The following is a 19,912-nucleotide window of genomic DNA, read 5'->3' on the forward strand; positions in this document are numbered from 1 at the left end:
AACTCGACATTTAGAAAACCAAATATTAAACTCGACATTTTACTAAAACACAATATATTTATGTGTTATTTTTCACTAAAGTTATCATGTATATTCACAGTTAGTATTTTTTGAAGGTTACAATTTGCGTTATTAGCTAATAACCGTTGCCAGTTCAACTTCTATCACGTAAATAAAATATTCGGTTGTACTAATATAAATATCTATTGGCACAATTATTGAATCTAATCAATGGACACGAATCTGATCAATGGACACTTGCACTATTTTATTATTACAGAAAATTAGAAAATAGCCAATGTTTCACATTACTAAATAGCAAACATTTGGTAAATCGTAGATAAATAGTAATTTTCAGATGTAAATCTTACATAAATAGCCAACGTTTTATATAAAAATTGTTATTTATTTAAAATTTCTGCTTGAAAGTGATTATTTACCTAAGATTTCTCAGACATTGGCTATTTAATTATGTCAAACGTTTAAAGTGGCTATTTTCCTAATGAACCCTTATTCTTATTGTTATTATTATTATTATTGAATCCGATCAGCGCCCAATTCCACTATTTTGTTTTATTTAGTAGCCCAAACATATTCCGGCTCTTAATCTGCAAACACCTACATGGTTTAAATTAAAAGAAAAATAATACATATATATCTTGTGTTTTAGTGAAATGTCGAGTTTAAACCTTTGGTTTTCAAAAATGTCGAGTTTGTACCTCTGTTTAATTAAAATAACGAAATTATACCTTATAATAGATAACATCGCTGAAAATCTTCCTTTCACTAATTATTCATTGATGTTAACTCTGATATAAGAAACCGAACCAAACTCCAAATCAATTACGTAACCCTCAAATTTTGCATTTTAAAATTAAAATATTCCTGATTCGAAATAGACTAATAAAATTCATAACTCGCAAGAGATAGCTTCTTTCTGTGTTCGAATTGTAAATCGGAGTTCTTGATTTCACACTAGAATAATTGATTTTGATGACTATCGTCAGTCGATTGTTATCCTTTTCCTATGACTGTGTTCTCAACGATTCAAAGATTATTGTTTATTTTTTCGTTTTTAAATTAATTACATATAAGATGTGAATGAATAATGGTAAAATGGAATTTATATATAAATATTAGAGTTAATATCAATGAAAAGTCGACAAAAAGATGATTAGAGACACTGTGATCTATTTTAGAGTAATAATATCAATTTAATTAAATAAAAAGAACAAACTCCATATTTTTAAAAATAAAAAATTAAATTTGACGTTGAATGAAAACACAGAACATAGATACTTGTCATTTTTCCTAAATTAAATAAACAGTCAGGAAAAAGAGTAATCACATTCGTCGCCATGTGATTTAATTCTGTAACATTTAACTCAATTGAGTTTTGTACGTATGTATATTAAAGGCAGAGTTTTATATTGCGTGCCGACTGGAAATCCAAAACTCCAAACTCCTCTCACACGCCACGTGGACGACAGACGTGCCTTCCCAAGAATCGCCGTTATAATATAAATTATAAAACTCACGATCGAATGAGGAAAAATAAAAATGAATCAATAATAAACTGAACATATCATAAAAAAATATTCAATAACGCGCGTCTCTATATCCTCTATCTGTCTCGAGCGGCTTCTAAATCCTTCTTAACTTAATTGTGTCATACACACTCTCTCTCTCTAAGGTCTATAAATACATGTAAGCAAACACACGGTCTCACTCTCATTCACTCTTTCTTTATTTCAAGTCGAGAAAACGTGGAAGTTTAATTATTAGTATTTCAGCTCTAATATTACCGATCGTGAAAATCAATGGCGACGATTGAGAAGCCGGTGATGGTGGTGGGAATCGACGACAGCGATGAGTCCACGTACGCGTTGGAGTGGACGATCGCGCATTTCTTCGGGCCGTACGGTTCGGAACCGCCCTTCAAGCTCGTCCTCGTCCACGCCAAACTCACCGCCACGTCAGCAGTTGGTCTCGCCGCTGCAGGTTTTTATATACTTCAATAACTAAATAAAATAAAAAGCAGACCTTAATTGAAATTGTGAGATTAATTGCTGATATGGATCGAGCTAGGCGCGGTTGAGGTTTTGCCGTACGTGGATAAAAACCTCAACAAAATTGCTGCGAGGGTTATTAACAAGGCTCAAGAAATATGTGCTGCTAAATCGGTACATAGATTCTTTCTTTTGTCTTTATAATTTTTTATTTATTAATTTGATGTGTTTGTTTTATCTCAATTGATTTGGAAGAAAAAAAGCCAGCTTTAAGTGTTGTAAAGCGAAATATTTAGTGGTGACCGTTACATGCTAAGGCAAGTTCTCGATAAATCTAGGGAATAAAATTTGAAAGAAAAGTTTAGGTAAGTTTTTTTTTTTTTTTTTTTTTTTATAGGGGATACTAAAATCATGTTTGCTTAATTTGGTCAGTCTATTAGCAGAGCGAACTCCATAGTTTGCTTCTATTTTTTCAGGAACTTTTCCTACATGAACACGTGTACCTACCGGTTATAGCCTTATAGGTCATCGTGGACAAAATCGTTAACCGGTTACACCTTTAACCATTAACCCGATTAAAGGTTTAACTAGTTAAACGTGTTTTTTAGAATGATTAACAAATGTTATTATATTTTTTCTTGGTGATTGTTTACCGGTTAAAATTGACCAATTGATTCAGCGGTGACCATTACATGCTAAGGCAAGTTCTGGATAAATCTAGAGAATGAAATTTGAAAGAAAAGTTAAGATTTTTTTTTTTTTTTTTTTTAATAGGGGATACGCACTAAAACTTTGTTTGCTTAATTTGGTTAGTCTATTAGCAGAGTTCTAGATAAATCTAGAGGATAAAATTTGAAAGAAAAGTTTAGAAGTTTTTATTATTTTTTATTTTCTTTTCTTATAGGGGATACTAAAATCTTGTTTGCTTAATTTGGTCAGTCTATTAGTAGAGCGAACTCCATAGTTTTGCTTCTATTTTTTCAGCAACTTTTCCTACATTGAACACGTGTACCTACCGGTTATAGGTTTAACTAGTTAAACGTATTTTTTAGAATGATTTAACAAATGTTATTATTTTTTTCTTGGTGATTGGTTACCGGTTAAAATTGACCAATTGATTAATTTTAATCAAAACCAACCGTAAAAAAAAATATAAATTAATCGATCGGATCAAAATGTCCACCTTTATTCGCAGGTAAAGCCGTTTGTGGCTGAGGTGGTTGAAGGAGACGCGAGGAATGTGATGTGCGAAGCAGCGGAGAGACACAACGCTGTGATCTTGGTCGTTGGTAGTCACGGCTATGGAGCTATCAAGAGGTTTTTACTTTTCTATTTCGTTTATGTCATCCTATCCAATTCAACCATCAAAATAATTGCTACTCTTATTTTGACCACATCAATGTATTTATTCATCTTCATATAAATATTGAACTTCATAATGAAAATTGTCATCTAAGAAACTTGATTCATGTACGTCAAATTCAAACAACTTGTTAATTTTATTAGGGAAAAAAAATCTTTTAATCTAAATTTTATTCTTAAACCGTAAACACAATTTGATAACAACAGTTTTAAATTTGTAGAATAAGATGGTGCGCTATAGGGTGGTCATGAGGATTATTATATACTAAATATTTATAATGAAAAAAACTTGAGGATTATTTTTTTATAACATTAGTTTATAGGCTACATTTCTAAAAACTAATTAGTCTTTACTTGCGCTAAAAACTATACAACTATTTAGCTTTTGAATAATTCAACGTCCTCGCTACGATTTCTTAATCATACAAAACATGTATTCTTTTGAGGTCATGTAAGGGGAAACTAATACATGCTTGTCTACAACCTAATTTTATTTGTCACTTTTTTTTTTCCTGATTTGCAGAGCGTTTTTGGGCAGCGTAAGTGACTACTGCGCTCACCACGCTCAGTGCTCAGTGATGATAGTGAAGAAGCCCGAAATTAAACACTAAATTGAAGGGCTTGGTTTAACTTCAAACAAGCAAAAAGTCAGGGTTTTGAATTGTGGAAATTACGTGATAATAAGTTTATGGTCTAATTATGTAATATATGAATATGTATGAGGTATTTTGGCTGCTTTTATATGCTTGGCAAACTCGATCGGTTCTGCGTATTTCAAATAAATTGATGTTTGTGTAGTGGAAGATTATATGTTCACACCATCTTTTTGAAGCGTATAAATATTGAAGGTTTGAAACATTTCGTGCGATATCTCATTTTTTACATAGCTACTGGAGAGGGGTTTGACCTGATGATCGAATTACCGTTATCGTTAACGTTCTGGGATTTAGATTTTACTGGTATCCGAAGGTAAGCCAGATAAATACCATAGAATTCAAAAAAGGAAAATGAAAATTGTACCGTTGAGAATACCGTTACCATCGAGAAATACCGTCAAATATCGTACTTACTGAGAGGAAATACCGTACTTACCGAGAGGAATGTTGTGAATAAATATTAAAAAAAAATTCATAAATAATATAGGATAAAAATGGAAAAATCTATAATAATAATTCAACAAAAATCTAACACAAACTTAATGACATAGATCAATACAAAGTACAAAATCAAAATAAGGATAATATTCATGAAATCAACTAATTATACATAAATTTCATATTCTACAACTAATTTAACAAAAAAAAGCCAAGAACACGTTCAAATCTAAACCTTATTATCTGATGTAATAAAAAAAATTGAAAAAAAATTAGATACATATTCCAATTTAAACATAATAATGAAGTTAGAAACTAAGAATTTGAACTAAATCATTAAAAGCTAATGAGAGATTTCGTGAAGAAAACTAAATATCATCAGATTTTAAGAATTGTTGGTATTTGATCACTTACCGATAAATTTCCATCGGAATACATGAGAATTTGCCTAAAGACAACCAGAAAGTGCAAAGATTCCCTCGAAAACACCGAAAACTGGAACAGTTTCCTCGGAATCCAAGAAAAAATCCAGTTTTGTACATATCGATACCGAGACTTTCAAAAAACCGGTTTTCGATCCGGTTTCTGATCCAGAATCCGCGAAATTTCAATCCTTTGTTTGAACATCGCCCATATGTTTCAAGCGAAATTTTACCCCTTGCGTTCTTTAAGTGTTAATTTATTTTTAATTTTTTTATGAACGTTGTAATGGTACGGTGAAATTTAATAGAGAAATTATAACCCCTGATGCAGTGGAATATCATCCAATGAAAATATTGTAGGCTGATGATAAATTTATGGATAAGTTTAAGAGTACGGGTATAAGTGTGAATGTGTGTATATATATGTATGTATGTAATTTAAATAAAATATGTATGTCTGAAAAAAAAAAATTAAATATATACGTAAAAAAGCATACACGTATAAAATTAGAAAATAATAAACAAGATTCTCATGAGATTATAATATGAATAATAGTTATTTGGTGATATTAAGATTACACTATTTTTAAGATAATCACATTATCTAGTCAATCACATTTAGAGACATTAGCTTATGACAAACAAAATCATTTTTAAGATTTTTGGAAATGTGATTAACATTAGGCATAACCAATCACCCTGATTTGTTTAGACAATATTTTAGATGAGAAAATAGGACATGACGATAGTGTCACTAGCAATTTATTTTTAAAGTGCACTATATAATAATTCAGAAATTCATCTGGACATATCCTATTATATAGAAGTAAGAACAAAAAAAAAAAAAAAAAAAAAAAAAAAAAAAAAAAAAAAAAAAAAAAAAAAACTTCAGGCTTCAAGCGGTCCTCTTTTAGTGATATATAACTTCATTATTTAATTTAAGGGTTTAGTTATATCTTTGAATAGCATGTTACTTAATAATTTTAAATTGTTCCGAGTTTTACATTCATTTTAATTAATTAGCAGGGTACGAGTTAGATTATAATTAGAATAGAAAAGTTGTTTTCAATTTTATTATATAAATATATTACAGCTAATTGTTATTAATATAAATAAAATAAATTGTAATACTGTATTTATAAAATTTATATAAACAAATGACACAATCAGAAATAAAAGGAGTTGAGGAGACCTTAACAATGCGATTTTTAATGCATGTACATAAAGAAATAAATACATATACTCCATCAATGTTTATGTACACACTCCCTCCCTTTTGTTCAGATTAAGATAAATAGAACTAATAAACTAAAATAACTATGAACCTAACATACTACAATTCATAAGTTAAAAACTTACATATAAGTGTCTTATAATTTTAAACTACATGTTATTATTTTTTGGGCCGGCTAAACAATTAGCCAAAACAACACCCTTACTTTAAAATTATAGCCCAACTATTAACATATTTAAAAAAATAACCAATTTATCATGACAACATTCTAATATTCCAATAATAGTCTTAGGTTAATATTATTAACTATCATAATAAATAATATCATCCATAACAAAAAAAAATAGTAAATCTTATTTACCGTAACAAAAACAATAGTAAATCTTATTTATCGTAACAAGAAAACAATAAATGTTATTTACCGTAACAAGAACAACAGTAAATCTTATTTACCGTAACAAGAACAACAATAAATCTTATTTACCGTAACAAGAACAAAAGTAAATCTTATTTACCGTAACAAGAATAATAGTAAATATTATTTACCGTTACAAGAACAATAGTAAATACGATTAACCATAACATTTTTTTGTTAAATCCAACAAAAAAAAAATATCAGAGATGAGGACTAGTTAATCTAACAGTAAATATGATTTACTAGTTAGTCTAACCGTAACAAACCCGACACCTCCACAAACCTCGCCTACGACACCTCCGCCGCCGATTTCCTCGCCGACTCCATCTCCCTCTTCGGCTTCGGCACCACTACAAACCTCGGTGCTGGAATCTCCGACTTCTCCACACTCTCTGGGGCTGGATTGGAAGCCACCGTACTCTCCTCCTCGCCGTCCGATCATCAACGATGGTCGAGAAACTCTTGCGAGGACGAACGTACGGACGCCAAGGCTTCCGGTGAGAGAAAGCTCCATCTTCGGGTGGACGAGCTTAGAGTATCTGTTCCTGACGAAGCTCGAGAATCCTGACCTAGGTTTCATCGTCAGATACTCTTTCGCCGTCCTCGCCGATTTAACCTCCACGAATCTCGCGAAGAATCTCTCCCTCCGCCACCGCTTCTCCTCCTCTGTCTCCGGCTCCGATGACGATCTCGAAACCCTCGCGCTGTGGAAATTGGGGAAACAGAAACCTTCGAAGATCTCCCTAGAGACGCGACTCCACAGCGAAATTCTGGTGTTCTTCCCGCCAGAAAACCGCCTCCGGCTGAATCGTCCTCACCACGGCGTTCAGATCCCAGCCAGACGACCTCATTCCGTTCCAGATCGTCCTGGTGAAGCCTCGAATTGATCTCGCGGCGTGACGGAGCACGGCGACGAAGTGCACGGAACTCGGGCCGGAGAAATAGAGGTTGTCGAGGAGAGAGGAGAACTGACCGTTTTGGTTCAGCTTCTTCTCCATCAATCTATTATTTCCGTTTAGATCTTCGAGCTTCTCTATGAGAGAAACGAGTTCGGTCTCTTTGATCATGGCTTGATACTCTAGCTTCCTCGCCGTGTTCTCGTAAGTCTTCAACAAGCTCTTCTACTCCTGAATCTCGGCCTTGGCAAGAGCGATCTCCGGCGAAAAATGGAAATGGTGGGCGAACTAATTTTGACGAGAGTTGTGGGGACATTTTGGGCAATCGAATTTCATGTTGACTATTGTTTTAAATAAATAAATTTTAAATAAATAAATAGATTGACTATAATTTTAAATCACCTTTCTAATTAGGCTACTTGTTAACAAATCTCACTAATTTTTTTTTAATCAGACAGGAGGGTCGGCCAAAGCGAGCCAACCCTATTGAGGGTTCCACAAATTATGTCGGCCATATGTCTTGATAGCCATACAGCACTCACTCACAGTGAGCGTGGCATATATAGCCAACCGACCCTTTTAAATCCTTTTCGTCGGACTACGGACTGTATTTATACTCTCTCTTCGCTCTTATTGTCCCGTTTGTTTCCGATGTGGGACTACTTAACTTGGCTCACATGCCAACAAACAAACAAACAACCCTTTTCTTTTGGTTCATGAGTTGATGCAACACATGGCCTGGGCTTGCGCAGTCAATCCTAAACCCTTTTTATAAAGTTAACTTTCTTTAACCGACGGAAAAACACTTTACATCATCACCATGGACGATCATCATAGCTCGTCTTCTGAGGATATTTCGTGCTCGATTTGCCTTGATTCGGTTCACGCCAATGGTGTTAGATCCGTCGCGAAACTCAAGTGCGGGCACGAATTCCATCTTGGTTCGTCTCTCTCTCTCGTTCGTTCATTAGTTTAAAATTACGCTTTTTGAATTTTGTTTGCGTATAAGAGTTGTGTATCTAAGGCAACCGATTATCTTAATTAAAAAAAAAACGATTAATCTCTGCGAATAGTCACTAAAAACTGAGAAAGTCGGTTCAATTTGCTACGAAGAACTTTCATTATAAGATTACTGTAGTCCTAAAAAAGGATGCTTTCTTGCCATGTCTCTGTTTACAATGTGTTTGGTTAATCAGCTGTACTCTTGCAGTGACTGTAATTTTCAAATCTAAGTACGGATAGTTCTAAGTGTTGACCTCAAAAACGGTGTTAATAGTTATATATTATATGATTTGCTATATTCATATTCTGACTATTGATATTATCTCTAGATTGCATCGGTTCGCAATTCAATATGAAGGGTAAGATGCAATGTCCGAACTGCCGGGAAGTTGAGAGCGGAAACTGGTTATATGTGAACGGTTCTACTTCTTCGGCCCCTGAGCCTAGCATCGAGGATTGGTTTTCTGATGTAGAAACCTTTGATTTCCTTGATACTGATATGGTAAATTAATATCACTTTCTTTTTTCTTTTTCTTTTTCTTTTTTGTATAATGAAGTCATCGATACCCTTTACAGCTTCAGTTATTCTGTCTAGCAATTGAGATGCACATTGTACCCTGGATTTTTTACTCTTGTTATTTATGATTCTTATTTTTTTTTTTTTACTTCTCTTTTTTGGGGATTGCTTGTTCTTTCAGGGATCAAGTTATCGCTGGTGCCTTGTTGAGAATGCAAGCCAAACGCAACCATCTTATCACGAGTAAGCAGTATTTCTGTCATGTTACTTATTTCTAGTTTTATTTTCTAATTTTAAGTTGTGAGTGAATCGATTTGAATAGCCCTGGCTGGTCCAAGTGAGGCCAAACTCTTATCACATTGCAAACCTTTCGAAACCTAGCGTTCTCTTCTGATGTAACCTTAAAGCTACATGAATCTGATACAAGTGTAGTACTATAAGTCACTCTCTCTCTCTCTCTCTCTCTCTCTCTCTCTCTCTCTCTGTACTGAGGTGAGATACATGAATTAAATTCATCCCTATCTGGTATTTCACTCAATAATGCTGAATAGTATCCCATAAAGTAATTTAATTCCAAAAGTGATAGTAGTGGGGCCTAGCATTTTGATATCTTACACGGATAATATTATCTCTTAAAAAGAGTTTGGGAGTCATTTTGGTCCTTATTTTTATCCTCGTTGCCCTGTCTGCGACTTTGAGATGTAATGATCCTCACGGAAAATAATGAAATTTCTCATCGATCCCATGTAATTATCAATTAAATTGACTGACTACTGACATTTGAGGATCTTCCGGCGACTATTGAATTAGCTTTAGAGGGCACATTAATTCCCTTAATCATCATCCTTTTTCCTGCAATTCACTTTTGTCCCATCTAATAGTGATCGAAACACTTCAAATCCGTCAGAAACACTCTCCGCGATTCTAGTTCTTTAGTGAGGTCTAGAGCAAGCGAGTATGTCATAGTAAAATTAAAAAAAAAACTTCAGAGAGTGAGAATGTGCTTCTGTACTTTCCATCTAAACTCCGCTTATTTTGTTGCTACTACGCTTTGGGTTTGCAGGCCACATTTGAGAGTAAAATCGCAAAAGGTGGTAAAAAGCTGTGTCAATGTTGGGACACCATAACAAGTCAATATATCAATGCCATAGTTTTTGAATGAATATTGGTTAAAATGGTTGAATTTTAAATAATGATTGTATTTTTTTTTTCTTTTTTTGCCACCTGATAGGCGTGCTCGTAGCACGGCGAACATATTCCCGGGAGCACTTGCTCATCAAGCCAACACGAGGGTCGAGGCCGTCCATGATCACCATCATCATCACCAACACCACCTTTGGCATTGGTACGATCGTCATCACCAGCAGCAGCAACGACAATATAGCATCCCATCGCCGGATGCTCCAAGCACGAGGCGGTTGCTCAACAGTCGCCGGAGCTCGCCGGAAATCCCGTGTGATTTGGGCTCGAGTTCGTCGGAGACGGGGCATCACTTTCCCGGGTGTGGGAGGGGGCGAGACCCGAACGCCTTCTCTGAAAGAGACTCGATTTGGGGACCGCCACCTCATCGTAGCTACGGTGGCGGCACCCAAGATTCTTCTGGTGTCCGGACTGGGGGTCCTCAGGGAGTGGGTGTGGCCTCGGTGAACTCTTGGTTTATATAGTTTTTCTCTTTCTTTAATTAAGAAAAAAAATAAAAAAACAGTTTTGTTTATTTTATGGATTTGAACCAAGATTATTATATTGTTTTATAAGGTTTTAGTTCGTTATATCAATTTATTTTTTATTTATAAATTCCATTTAAAAAAAGGATGAATCGACATTAGGGCTATAACCCCTATTTCTCCAATTAAACATTTAGGCTGAACTTTCATTTATATTTTATATGGTTGGCCAGAGGCTTATGGTGACATAAATTATAAAATTATGATATAAATATAGTTATATTTTCTATGTCATACTTAATAGTGACATAAATTATAAAATTATGTACATCTATTTATGTTTTTTGAAACAAAATAATTGAATCTATTTTAAATTGCAAAAAATTGTGTGCTGCCACATACAATCATATGCTATCGAATTTAGTGTATACTATCAAATGCAAATGTTGTCAAATAAATTCTAATGTGTGAAACAGCACAAAATTCAATAATCATGTGCTAAGTGATAAAATTTAGAAATCATGTGCATAAATTCTGTTATGTCTCATCAATCTGCTGCACAACACGGCAGTCCGTCGTACGTTGTCGTAGTAATGAACTCATTTTCGTACAAAGTGTGTGCTGCTTAATCTTCGTAGCCCCTCAATGATTCGTTTCTCTGCCCTTTTGAAATATGTGGTTCGGTAGTTGGTAGAGAAATATCCCTAAGGTCCACCAATCCACCGTGGTCCCCACTAACGACATGGACCGCATATTTGTTGGCTTGGCCATGAGCTCCCGTTGAAAATGCCCTGGTTTGTACGCTATCCTGTTATGAGGTTCAGTGGGTAGCAAGCCCCTAGGGGGAAGCGCAAGGGATGTGAAATAGGACAATATCCCAAAGGGCCACCAGTTGAAAGGGTTGTGGCCGGACAATTTTCGGTGGCAACCATTCGTGGGTCTGCATCAACCAAACCGACCACAGGATGATGAACTATGTTAGTAACAAAATCAAATTAATTTTTACAAGACAACATCAACTCTAAAAAGACTCATTGTTGGCCGCCATTAATTTTATTTAAGACATAAGTGTAGAACAAGAGCAAATATGAACATAAGATGTACTTATTTAAATATGTACTTATTTTTCATATTTTCAAAATTGTATATTTGATGGATAAAAAATTATCGCTCCCATTAATTTCTTTGGACAAAAAAATGGAAAAATATCAACAGTATCGCATGTGTTTGATCGAAATGCATGATTTATCCTTTCAATTTTTAGAAAATATCGGACATCTTCTTTTAATTTAATATAAATGACACACAGATCCCCTAAAAATATGTTATATCGCAAATACCACTTTTAAAAAAATAAATTTCTCAAAATGTAATTAATAAAATTCATGTTTATTTACTATTTTATTAAAAAAAAATCAAAACCTCTCTTTACAAAAAAAAAAAAAAAAAAAAAAAAATCTTTGAGTTTTATAAAGAAATATTTTAACTTAATTTTTTTATATATAAAATAAAGAGTTATTTCATTAAGAGTATTGGGGGGGTTTAAATTTATTTATTTGTTTGTAAAAAATAAATTAAAATAATAGTATTTGAGATATATCATATATATATTTTTTTTTCTAAGGATACGTATCATTTATATAAAATTAAAAAGAGATGTCTAATATTATTTTATTGAAGGAGAAATCGCTATAGAATAATGTTGAAATTTCATATAAGAATGGAGGAAGTAAACCGGCAATTTAGGCAAAGAACTTGAATATGGCACAGAAGATGGGCGAGTCTGATTCGCCGGCAATTCACCCAGCCGTAGAACCTATCTCATTTCTCATCGGGAAATGGAGAGGCCAAGGAGATGGCAGTTTTCCGACGATTAATTCCTTCTCTTACGGCGAAGAGCTTCATTTCACTCACTCTGCTGCCAAGGTAAATCGCTCTCTCTTTCTATCTCTCTCTCGCTCCAATAGTGGCTCCGAAATTGATATGTATTCCGTGAAAAAAATGTGAGAAGCCCGTGATGGGTTATACGCAGAAGACGTGGAAGTTAGGGTCCGGAGAGGCAATGCACGCTGAGAGTGGGTATTGGAGGCCTAAACCTGATGGCACTCTTGAGGTTGTTATTGCTCAAAGCACCGGTCTTGTTGAGGTTCAGGTACAATTGTTATCATTCATTTTTTTGGGATTATTTAAGGAACGCCGACCAAACACATGATGAATAAAGTTCTCTGGTATAGCATATATTTCAGAATAATTTTGCGACCATTTCATTCGAATGAATATTGAGATTTGGCATGAACAATACGCGTAGAAGGCTTTTTTTTTTTTTTTTTTTTGAAATGTATATAGAAGGTTAAGTATCATGAGTTTCATTGGTCCTTGTTAAGCCGCGTTATTTGTGTGACTTAGATCCCAGGCCTACCTGTTTAAGATGGTGAGTTTTGTAGGCTCTGATACAATGTAAATATTACGTGGTTTGATCTCAAACTATGTTGCAAAAAACTAAGTAGCTCGTGACCTTACGAAGCTTGTTGAGTGGGAGATTCTTGACATTTACAGAGATATGGATGCCTTTCTTCCTCAGAAGTGGAAGCGTCTCTTAAACTGATTTTTTAGATGGGTAAAACCTAATGGGGTTTTTAAACTTATGGCTGAAACAAATATGTTTTTGTGCTTATAAAAACAGAGTTTGGCTTGCAAGTTAAAAAGACTTGTTGAGGATTCTTTAGACCAGCAAAGTATTTAGTATGAACTGGCTTTTCTGAGACAATGGATGTTGATGCTTATAAAGGTCTAATAAGAAAGCCTTTCTTTTTCTTCTGTATCTTGTTTTGGTCTTTGTACCTGTTTTTATTTTTATTTTAAATCCTCGAATTCATAACTTGGATGTGAGCTGATCTGAATTCACTCGTTCTAGATTTATCTCAACAACTTGATTCGCCATTTTCAATTTGATTTGCAGAAAGGGACATATGATGCCAAAGAAAAGGTGATAGAGCTAAAAAGTGAACTTGTTGGGAATGCTTCCAAGGTAATTAAACTTATTATCTTGTTGGGCATAATTCCCCTAAAATATCAATGGTCTTACCATCTTTACATGGATGAGAATATCGATGCCTGATTCCCGGTTTCGGGCTGGATACATGAAGTTAAACTATCAAGGTTTGGTTAAAATGATAATCTTTTCCGTATTCTGCCGTGTTGAATTAGACCTTTAACTTTTCTTCGACTTGTCGAGAATCGCTGTTCTTTTTCTGAATACAAGACAACTAAAAATAACAAATTTGATCGAATTCCTGTGTGGTTTTTACTTCCATCAAAAGGCCGATTCGCCCAAAATTTTCTATCACCATGCTTTAACCTCAGTAGCTCACCACAATCTCTGCATTATAATACGAGTTTTATCAAGCTGTGAATGTAGGCTCTTCAGCACAAAATATTTAGTGGTTGAGGTTTCATAAAGTTCGGAATCTTTCATTCCTGCACCAAAGACTTCACCAATCATTAAAAAAAAAAAAGTTTAATTCATCCCAGGAAGTAGAGATCTCAAATTCCCGTGACATTTATTTTCTTTGGTTGATGATCAGTTTAAAACTTTAAATGGGATATATGATTTTCTTCATTTCTCTATAATGGCATCGGCTGCTAGAATGATTTTTATATTTACATTTCAAGTTTTTTTTTAATCTTGTGGGAACAGGTAAGGGAGATTACCCGAGTTTTCGAGTTAAAAGATGGAGAATTGTCATACACGGTTCAGATGGCTACGAATCTCACTACACTCCGTCCACATCTTAAGGCTTTGCTCAAGAAACTATGATGATGCCGAGCACAAGGATTGGCAATCCATTACTCAAGTCACTGAGTTTCTCTGTTGGATTTTGCTATATGAGGCTGTAATTTCATAGTAACTTAGCCACCTAAAACGTTTTAATTGCTATATAACCAAAGTTTAATGAATGTTTACAAAATTGTATTTTTAGCATACGTGGCATTACCAAGGTTTTTGTTCATTTACAATTTATCTCTAGAAAGTTGATTTTTTTTAATGAGAGACGAAAACCCTTTTTAGAACTGTGAACATAACTGTGTAACGAGTGCTATTGTGTATACCGGAGCACCGTAATATATTGTACACCTCAATACTTGTCTACATAGATATATGTAACACTTACACCTAAGTTAAAGTCAGTCAAAGAAGTAATAACAGATTCAATCCTTTGAGCTAACACTTTCTCTGTATAACCGTAATCTCTCTGTGTTTCTTCATCGTCTTCTTCCATGGCTGCTCAAACAAATATCACTTAATCTCCGCCGTCCAGTAATCCAGTAACAGCTAATCCAAATGTCAGTCCATTTTTAAAGAAAAATGATGAATCGACAGTAGGGCTATAACCCCTATTTCTGCAACTTAACAGTAAGGTTGAACTTTAATTTATGTTTTATATGGTTGGTCAATTTTTTTTTTTCCTCGAGGTCTGAGATTCTGTATGGAAATGGACGTGGATTGGACTAAAATCAAGGCAAAAGACAAATGCCTTTCTTTTTTTTTTTTTTTTGGTAAATAGACAAAATAACCTCATGCAAATGTGAAATAATTTTTTATATTATTTTTAATATTCAGTCTGGTCCGAACTCAATTTTTACAAACAAGTCTAAAATGATATTCTGGTACATATTGAGCTTGTAATAATAATAATTTTAGTCGTGCGCGGTGTTCATAGTGATTAGTAAATAAAACAGGAATACCAGTGTAGAAGAGAGTATTAATGAAAATGTATTCTCGATGGCAGATATGAAACGAAGAAACTACACTCCATAATCATGTTCTAATCGCTACTTTCTTCTTTTCCCCTTAATACAAGTGAATATCAAAAAAAAAAAAAAAAAAAAAACAGCACATAGCAACCTGTTGAAAGGAGATCCAAAATTATACCTGCAATTCATCGACTTTTGAAAGAAAGAAAATATCAGCATTGCAAAAGCATCTAAGCGTCGTCGATGTCAAGTTTGCCTTGATACACACTCATCAAAAGAGGCACTTCCTTCTCATACTTGCTCACATACTTGGCCAAGAATGTATTTTCATTGGCCATTACCAAAGCATAAAGCTTGAAATCGCCTCTCTCTAACAATCCCTTCCTCAATAGAACTCTGACAACCGAACATCTCGGCCGTATTCTCTTCTCGAGGCTGTAGCACAGAATCACAGGGATTCTCGCGATCTCTTTTGTCGGATGTCCCATCACATTCACCAGATAATCCATTAGTTTATTGATTCTCTCCTCGGAAAACACCATACAATCCGGGTGATATTTATACGCGTCCAAAATATCGGATTCAGACCAACCCCACTTCTCGTAAACCTTGAAATTCTCTCTCCATCTCTTCTCGTAGCACGGCATTGAAAATGTCCGCAGCGCAAATGTAAACACAGATTTATTCGGATCGAAACCCATGTCCGTGACCTTCTTCACAACTTGATTCAATCTTTCTGGCTCGAGGACCATAACAACTGGAAGATTTACGAACACAGAAACAATTCTCAAATCGCTGATTCCTAAACCTTGTAATAGCCTGACGTTAGAGAAAACCCTTTCCTGGTGTTTCTTGATTGAGATCCTGTGCTTCAAGACACATAGAACTTGTTCGTCGGACGCGGAGATGCTCTTGAGGAGGTCGTAAGTCGGAACAATACAGTTAGTCAAGCTTCTCCGCAAAACATATGCATTTGAAGATAGAGCTTTTGCCACGGTCTCCTTCGACATCCCTTTCGAGTAGAAAAACTCGAGCTTGGGCAAAAATGACTTCGAGTGATCCGACAACAGATAATGTGGATGCTTCATAATAAAATTGGAGATCTGGGCATTCGAGAGCTCGTGGTCTCTGAGGAATGCGAGTACAGAATCGGGGGTTTCAGGGTTTCGGAGCCGTACCTTCTCGGAAGCGACAATGGCGGCTTCAGGGGTCAAGCCGCAAGAGTTCACCAAGTAAGAGACAGTAAAAGATTGAGCCTTTTGGAGTTCATCTGAGTCTGAAGAAGAAGAAGAGGTGGTCGAACTGAGAAATCGAAGGGAGGGTCTTGATTCTGAGAGAGAAACTCCAGTAATAGCTGCGGAGATTCGGAGCCTTCCGTACAGAAAAACACGAAACATAACTGGTATGTGAGACTTCGTTTACGCTTTAAATTACGCTTTGGAGAGAATGCAAACACAGAAGAGAAAGAGAAAGATTGTGCGAGCGGGAATCCAGAGTCCTGAGTTCTTACACCTTTTTTTATTTCCTTCCGCTCTATCAATATTTCATATCTGCATTTCTAGGTTTTTGATAGCATTAAGGAAAAAAAAAAAAAGAGTTTTTAACTTTAATAATTTTTGAAAAAAAAAAATCTAAATCAATTAGATACATTAAATTAGAGGAAATGGTGGCATAAAGACACAAAGTTTTCGGCTTATAATACTTAAGTTGATTGTAGTTGTTATAATTCTTGTTGGGCGGCCGATTGTTGACGAAATTTGCTTGTGGGCCATTGTCCCCTGACGCACACTCATCGCTAGAATGAGGGCCGGCACACCAGAAGCACGGCTCGGGAGTAGGGGCTTGGACAGCCTGAACTGTAGCTTTCTGCTCGTGGAGCGTTTTGGTGAGGTCGGCCACCTGTGCCGCAAGAACTTTTATCAATTCCATCTCGGGCGTGACTGGCTCGCGCTTCTGAATCCTTCGCTCGGAAGGACATTGGTCGTTGTTGTACGCGAGTTCCTCGAGGATGGCATGAGCTTCTTCCTCAGTCTTTTGGAAGAAGGATCATCCCGCGGCGGTGTTGACGAGGGTGCGCGATGAAGGAGAGAGGTCGCCATAGAAGATTTGCACCATCATCCACCCTTGGATGCCATGATTGGGGCACTTTCGCTCAAGCTCTTTGAAGCGCCCCCAAGCTTCAAATAAAGACTCACCATCGAACTGGGAGAACGAATGGATTTCATTACGCCTCTTATGCATCTTCTCGAATGGGAAGAACTTCGAGATGAACTTTACGCGCAAGTCCGCCCACGAGGTGATGGAGCCAGGAGGGAGCGAGTTGAGCCAATTTTTGGCTCGATCTCGCAGAGAGAACGGGAAAAGGCGGAGGCGGATTGCTTCGTCAGAGATGTTGTGGAGCTTGAACGTGTTACTGATCTCGACGAAGTTGGTGAGATGGTCTTGCGGGTCTTCGGCCGGTGATCCCGAAAATTGGGATTGTTGCACCATATGGATCACGTCGGTCTTGATTTCGAAATTCTGATTACCCGCCAGAACCGGAAGAACAATGGCCGATTGTGTGGCATCGGTCGGTGGTAGCCCGTATTGGAATAGGGTCTTGGGCTCCTCGGCATTGTTCCTGTTCTCTTCCATTGCTCGTTCCTTTGATTCTTTTCGATTTTTCCTGCAAAATTTTTCGATCTCGGAGTTTATTGGAACGAGAGCTGATGACCCGTATTTTCGCATACACCTTCAAAAGTAAGAAAGTGACACAAAAAGTTAGAAAACAAAAATTAAGAAATTAAATAGCAAGAGCAAGTAAATTCAATCGCTATTGTAAACTAGTCCCCGGCAACGGCGCCAAAAACTTGTTGCGAAAATAACTCGCGCACGCAAGCGTACGTGTGTCGCTCAAGTAATATAGAACGTAAATTCGAGTATCGTACCCACAGAGACTAGTGAAACAGCGATTTCCTAAAACTTGATGCTAATTAACTCCAAATAATATTAAGAAGATGTTTGTAGCAAGAGTAATAATAAACTAAAGCAGAGAATTAAATACGAGTTTTGCAAGAAAAGAAGGTAGGTGTCGCGATTTCACCGGAACTAACTAGGTTGGGGGTTTCGGGTTTGAACAACAAAATCTACTCCTATGGATGCTAATCTCACTCTATCAAAATTATTCACTAGCCTCTCTCGAGTGTCCTAGCAAACCTATGTAATTGACGGATTATTATCCTCTCGGCATCTAATCCTATTAAAACAATCACACGCAATAAAACAAGAGTTCAAACGATTACATAAATTGCCTAGATTTTCTAACCTAGGATCAACTATGAAGACATGAACAAAAGCACGATTATTTATTTGGATAGATTCTTTCCATCATTGGATAGAGCTATCTCTTAGCTTTCCAACGCATATTTATTTGCGAAAATCGGACATCGGAGCAAGAAGATACGGCCGATACAAAAACAGTGCGCGCGTCCGGAAGAATCCTCGCGCCGCGAGAAAAAAGTGCGCGCCGCGAGGATCTCCAGACTACCAGTGCGCGCCGCGAGCATTCGACACACACACCGCGCGTTCCTTCGGGTTTTGACGGACTTTCTTTCCGTTTTTGATGTTTTTGGGTCATTTGAACCCTTCCAAAGGCCCAATATGCTCCGAAAATCACCCATTGACCTATATAATCGTGCTTTTGTCGCACCTGATGCCCATATTTGTAGTAGTGAAAGCGTCGTCGTGGGACCCGTATAGCCTTCTAGTGTCATCCTCGTTAAACGAGATCGTGGTATCTACTTTCTCTTGAGATTGCCTTTCCCCTTTTTGGGGAGGGATTTCCTCGGGGTCTAGCGTTAAATTCCTTTTTCTGTGGTGGTGGGCCCAGATCGATATTCTTTAGCTCTCCGTTTTTATATTTTTCGATGAGCACTTTCCGAGCTACGACACAATCTAAGGAGTCATGTCCGTAGTTCTTATGGAAGTCGAAATACTTCTTCTTGTTACGAGGCCATTTTGAGGCGCCTTCCTCAGAAGTTCCCTCATCGTTTACTTTAAAGGTATGCTCCGGGGCGTTCGGGGGCTTCCTCCATTCATTGTTTCGGTACGGTCTTACGCTAGGTGTCCTAGCCATGGCTGGGACGGGCGTCATGGAATGGGCCTTCCTTGGATTGTGTCTCTTGGCTAAGAGGGCCCTCTCCTCCTCAGCCTTTGCGTAGTTTGAGGCGCGGTGAATCGCGTCCTCGATGGTGGGTGGCCTATTCACGGTCATTTCCTCTCGGAATTTGGACTCATGCCAGAGTCCATTTTTTAGAGCATTCAGGGTTGATTCCCTTTCAACGGAAGGGATTTTTGACATGACGGTCTTAATCCTTGTCATGAAATTCTTCACAGTTTCGTCTCGGGTTTGCTGGGTGTTCCACAGGTCTGCCATGGTCGCCTCGTCTTCCACTAACATCTAGTAGTGTTTTATGAAGGCGGACGACAGCTGTTGAAAAGAGTTTATCGACCCTTCCTCGAGACGTGAAAAGCAATCTAAGGCGTTTACTGACAAGTTCTCGG

The 19,912-nt window shown here is 36.5% G+C and overlaps 4 protein-coding genes, 2 non-coding genes and 1 pseudogene across 7 annotated transcripts; 4 read left to right on the forward strand and 3 right to left on the reverse strand.

The window, feature by feature from the left end:
- The first annotated feature begins 1,575 nt into the window (after positions 1-1,575).
- Positions 1,576-4,154, forward strand: LOC149388963 (universal stress protein PHOS32-like). The gene is made up of 5 exons (XM_089623651.1): positions 1,576-1,707; positions 1,794-2,001; positions 2,089-2,183; positions 3,205-3,326; positions 3,895-4,154. Exons 2-5 carry the CDS (start codon positions 1,821-1,823, stop codon positions 3,980-3,982), a joined length of 486 nt encoding a protein of 161 aa, XP_089479777.1. The 5' UTR covers positions 1,576-1,707; positions 1,794-1,820; the 3' UTR covers positions 3,983-4,154.
- Positions 4,155-6,659: 2,505 nt separating this feature from the next.
- LOC149388964 (uncharacterized) lies at positions 6,660-7,947 on the reverse strand (annotated as a pseudogene).
- LOC149388965 (U11 spliceosomal RNA) lies at positions 7,889-8,014 on the reverse strand. The gene has a single exon (XR_016301094.1). It is a non-coding gene; the product is annotated as a U11 spliceosomal RNA (small nuclear RNA).
- LOC149388966 (E3 ubiquitin-protein ligase RFI2-like) lies at positions 7,929-10,777 on the forward strand. The gene is made up of 4 exons (XM_089624092.1): positions 7,929-8,373; positions 8,764-8,936; positions 9,133-9,194; positions 10,183-10,777. Exons 1-4 carry the CDS (start codon positions 8,253-8,255, stop codon positions 10,613-10,615), a joined length of 789 nt encoding a protein of 262 aa, XP_089480218.1. The 5' UTR covers positions 7,929-8,252; the 3' UTR covers positions 10,616-10,777.
- A 1,509-nt stretch (positions 10,778-12,286) lies between these two features.
- Positions 12,287-14,597, forward strand: LOC149388967 (nitrobindin heme-binding domain protein). 2 transcript variants are annotated; one of them, XM_089623629.1, is made up of 4 exons: positions 12,287-12,541; positions 12,627-12,767; positions 13,575-13,643; positions 14,313-14,597. In XM_089623629.1, the coding sequence occupies exons 1-4, from the start codon at positions 12,377-12,379 to the stop codon at positions 14,430-14,432; spliced, it is 495 nt and encodes a 164-aa protein (XP_089479755.1). In that variant the 5' UTR covers positions 12,287-12,376; the 3' UTR covers positions 14,433-14,597. The 2 variants fall into 2 exon arrangements, with proteins under 2 accessions (XP_089479755.1, XP_089479756.1); XM_089623630.1 differs by having other exon boundaries at positions 12,648-12,767.
- Positions 14,598-15,296: 699 nt separating this feature from the next.
- Positions 15,297-16,890, reverse strand: LOC149388968 (transcription termination factor MTERF8, chloroplastic-like). The gene has a single exon (XM_089623840.1). The coding sequence runs from the start codon at positions 16,765-16,767 to the stop codon at positions 15,601-15,603; it is 1,167 nt and encodes a 388-aa protein (XP_089479966.1). The 5' UTR covers positions 16,768-16,890; the 3' UTR covers positions 15,297-15,600.
- A 608-nt stretch (positions 16,891-17,498) lies between these two features.
- On the forward strand, positions 17,499-17,602 carry LOC149388969 (small nucleolar RNA R71). The gene has a single exon (XR_016301107.1). It is a non-coding gene; the product is annotated as a small nucleolar RNA R71 (small nucleolar RNA).
- The last annotated feature ends 2,310 nt before the right edge of the window (positions 17,603-19,912 follow it).

This window comes from Urtica dioica, chromosome 8, assembly GCF_054948205.1.
Source record: "Urtica dioica subsp. dioica isolate 48M chromosome 8, U.dioica_male_clone48M_v1_H2, whole genome shotgun sequence".
In the NCBI taxonomy this organism is placed as follows: Eukaryota; Viridiplantae; Streptophyta; class Magnoliopsida; order Rosales; family Urticaceae; genus Urtica; species Urtica dioica.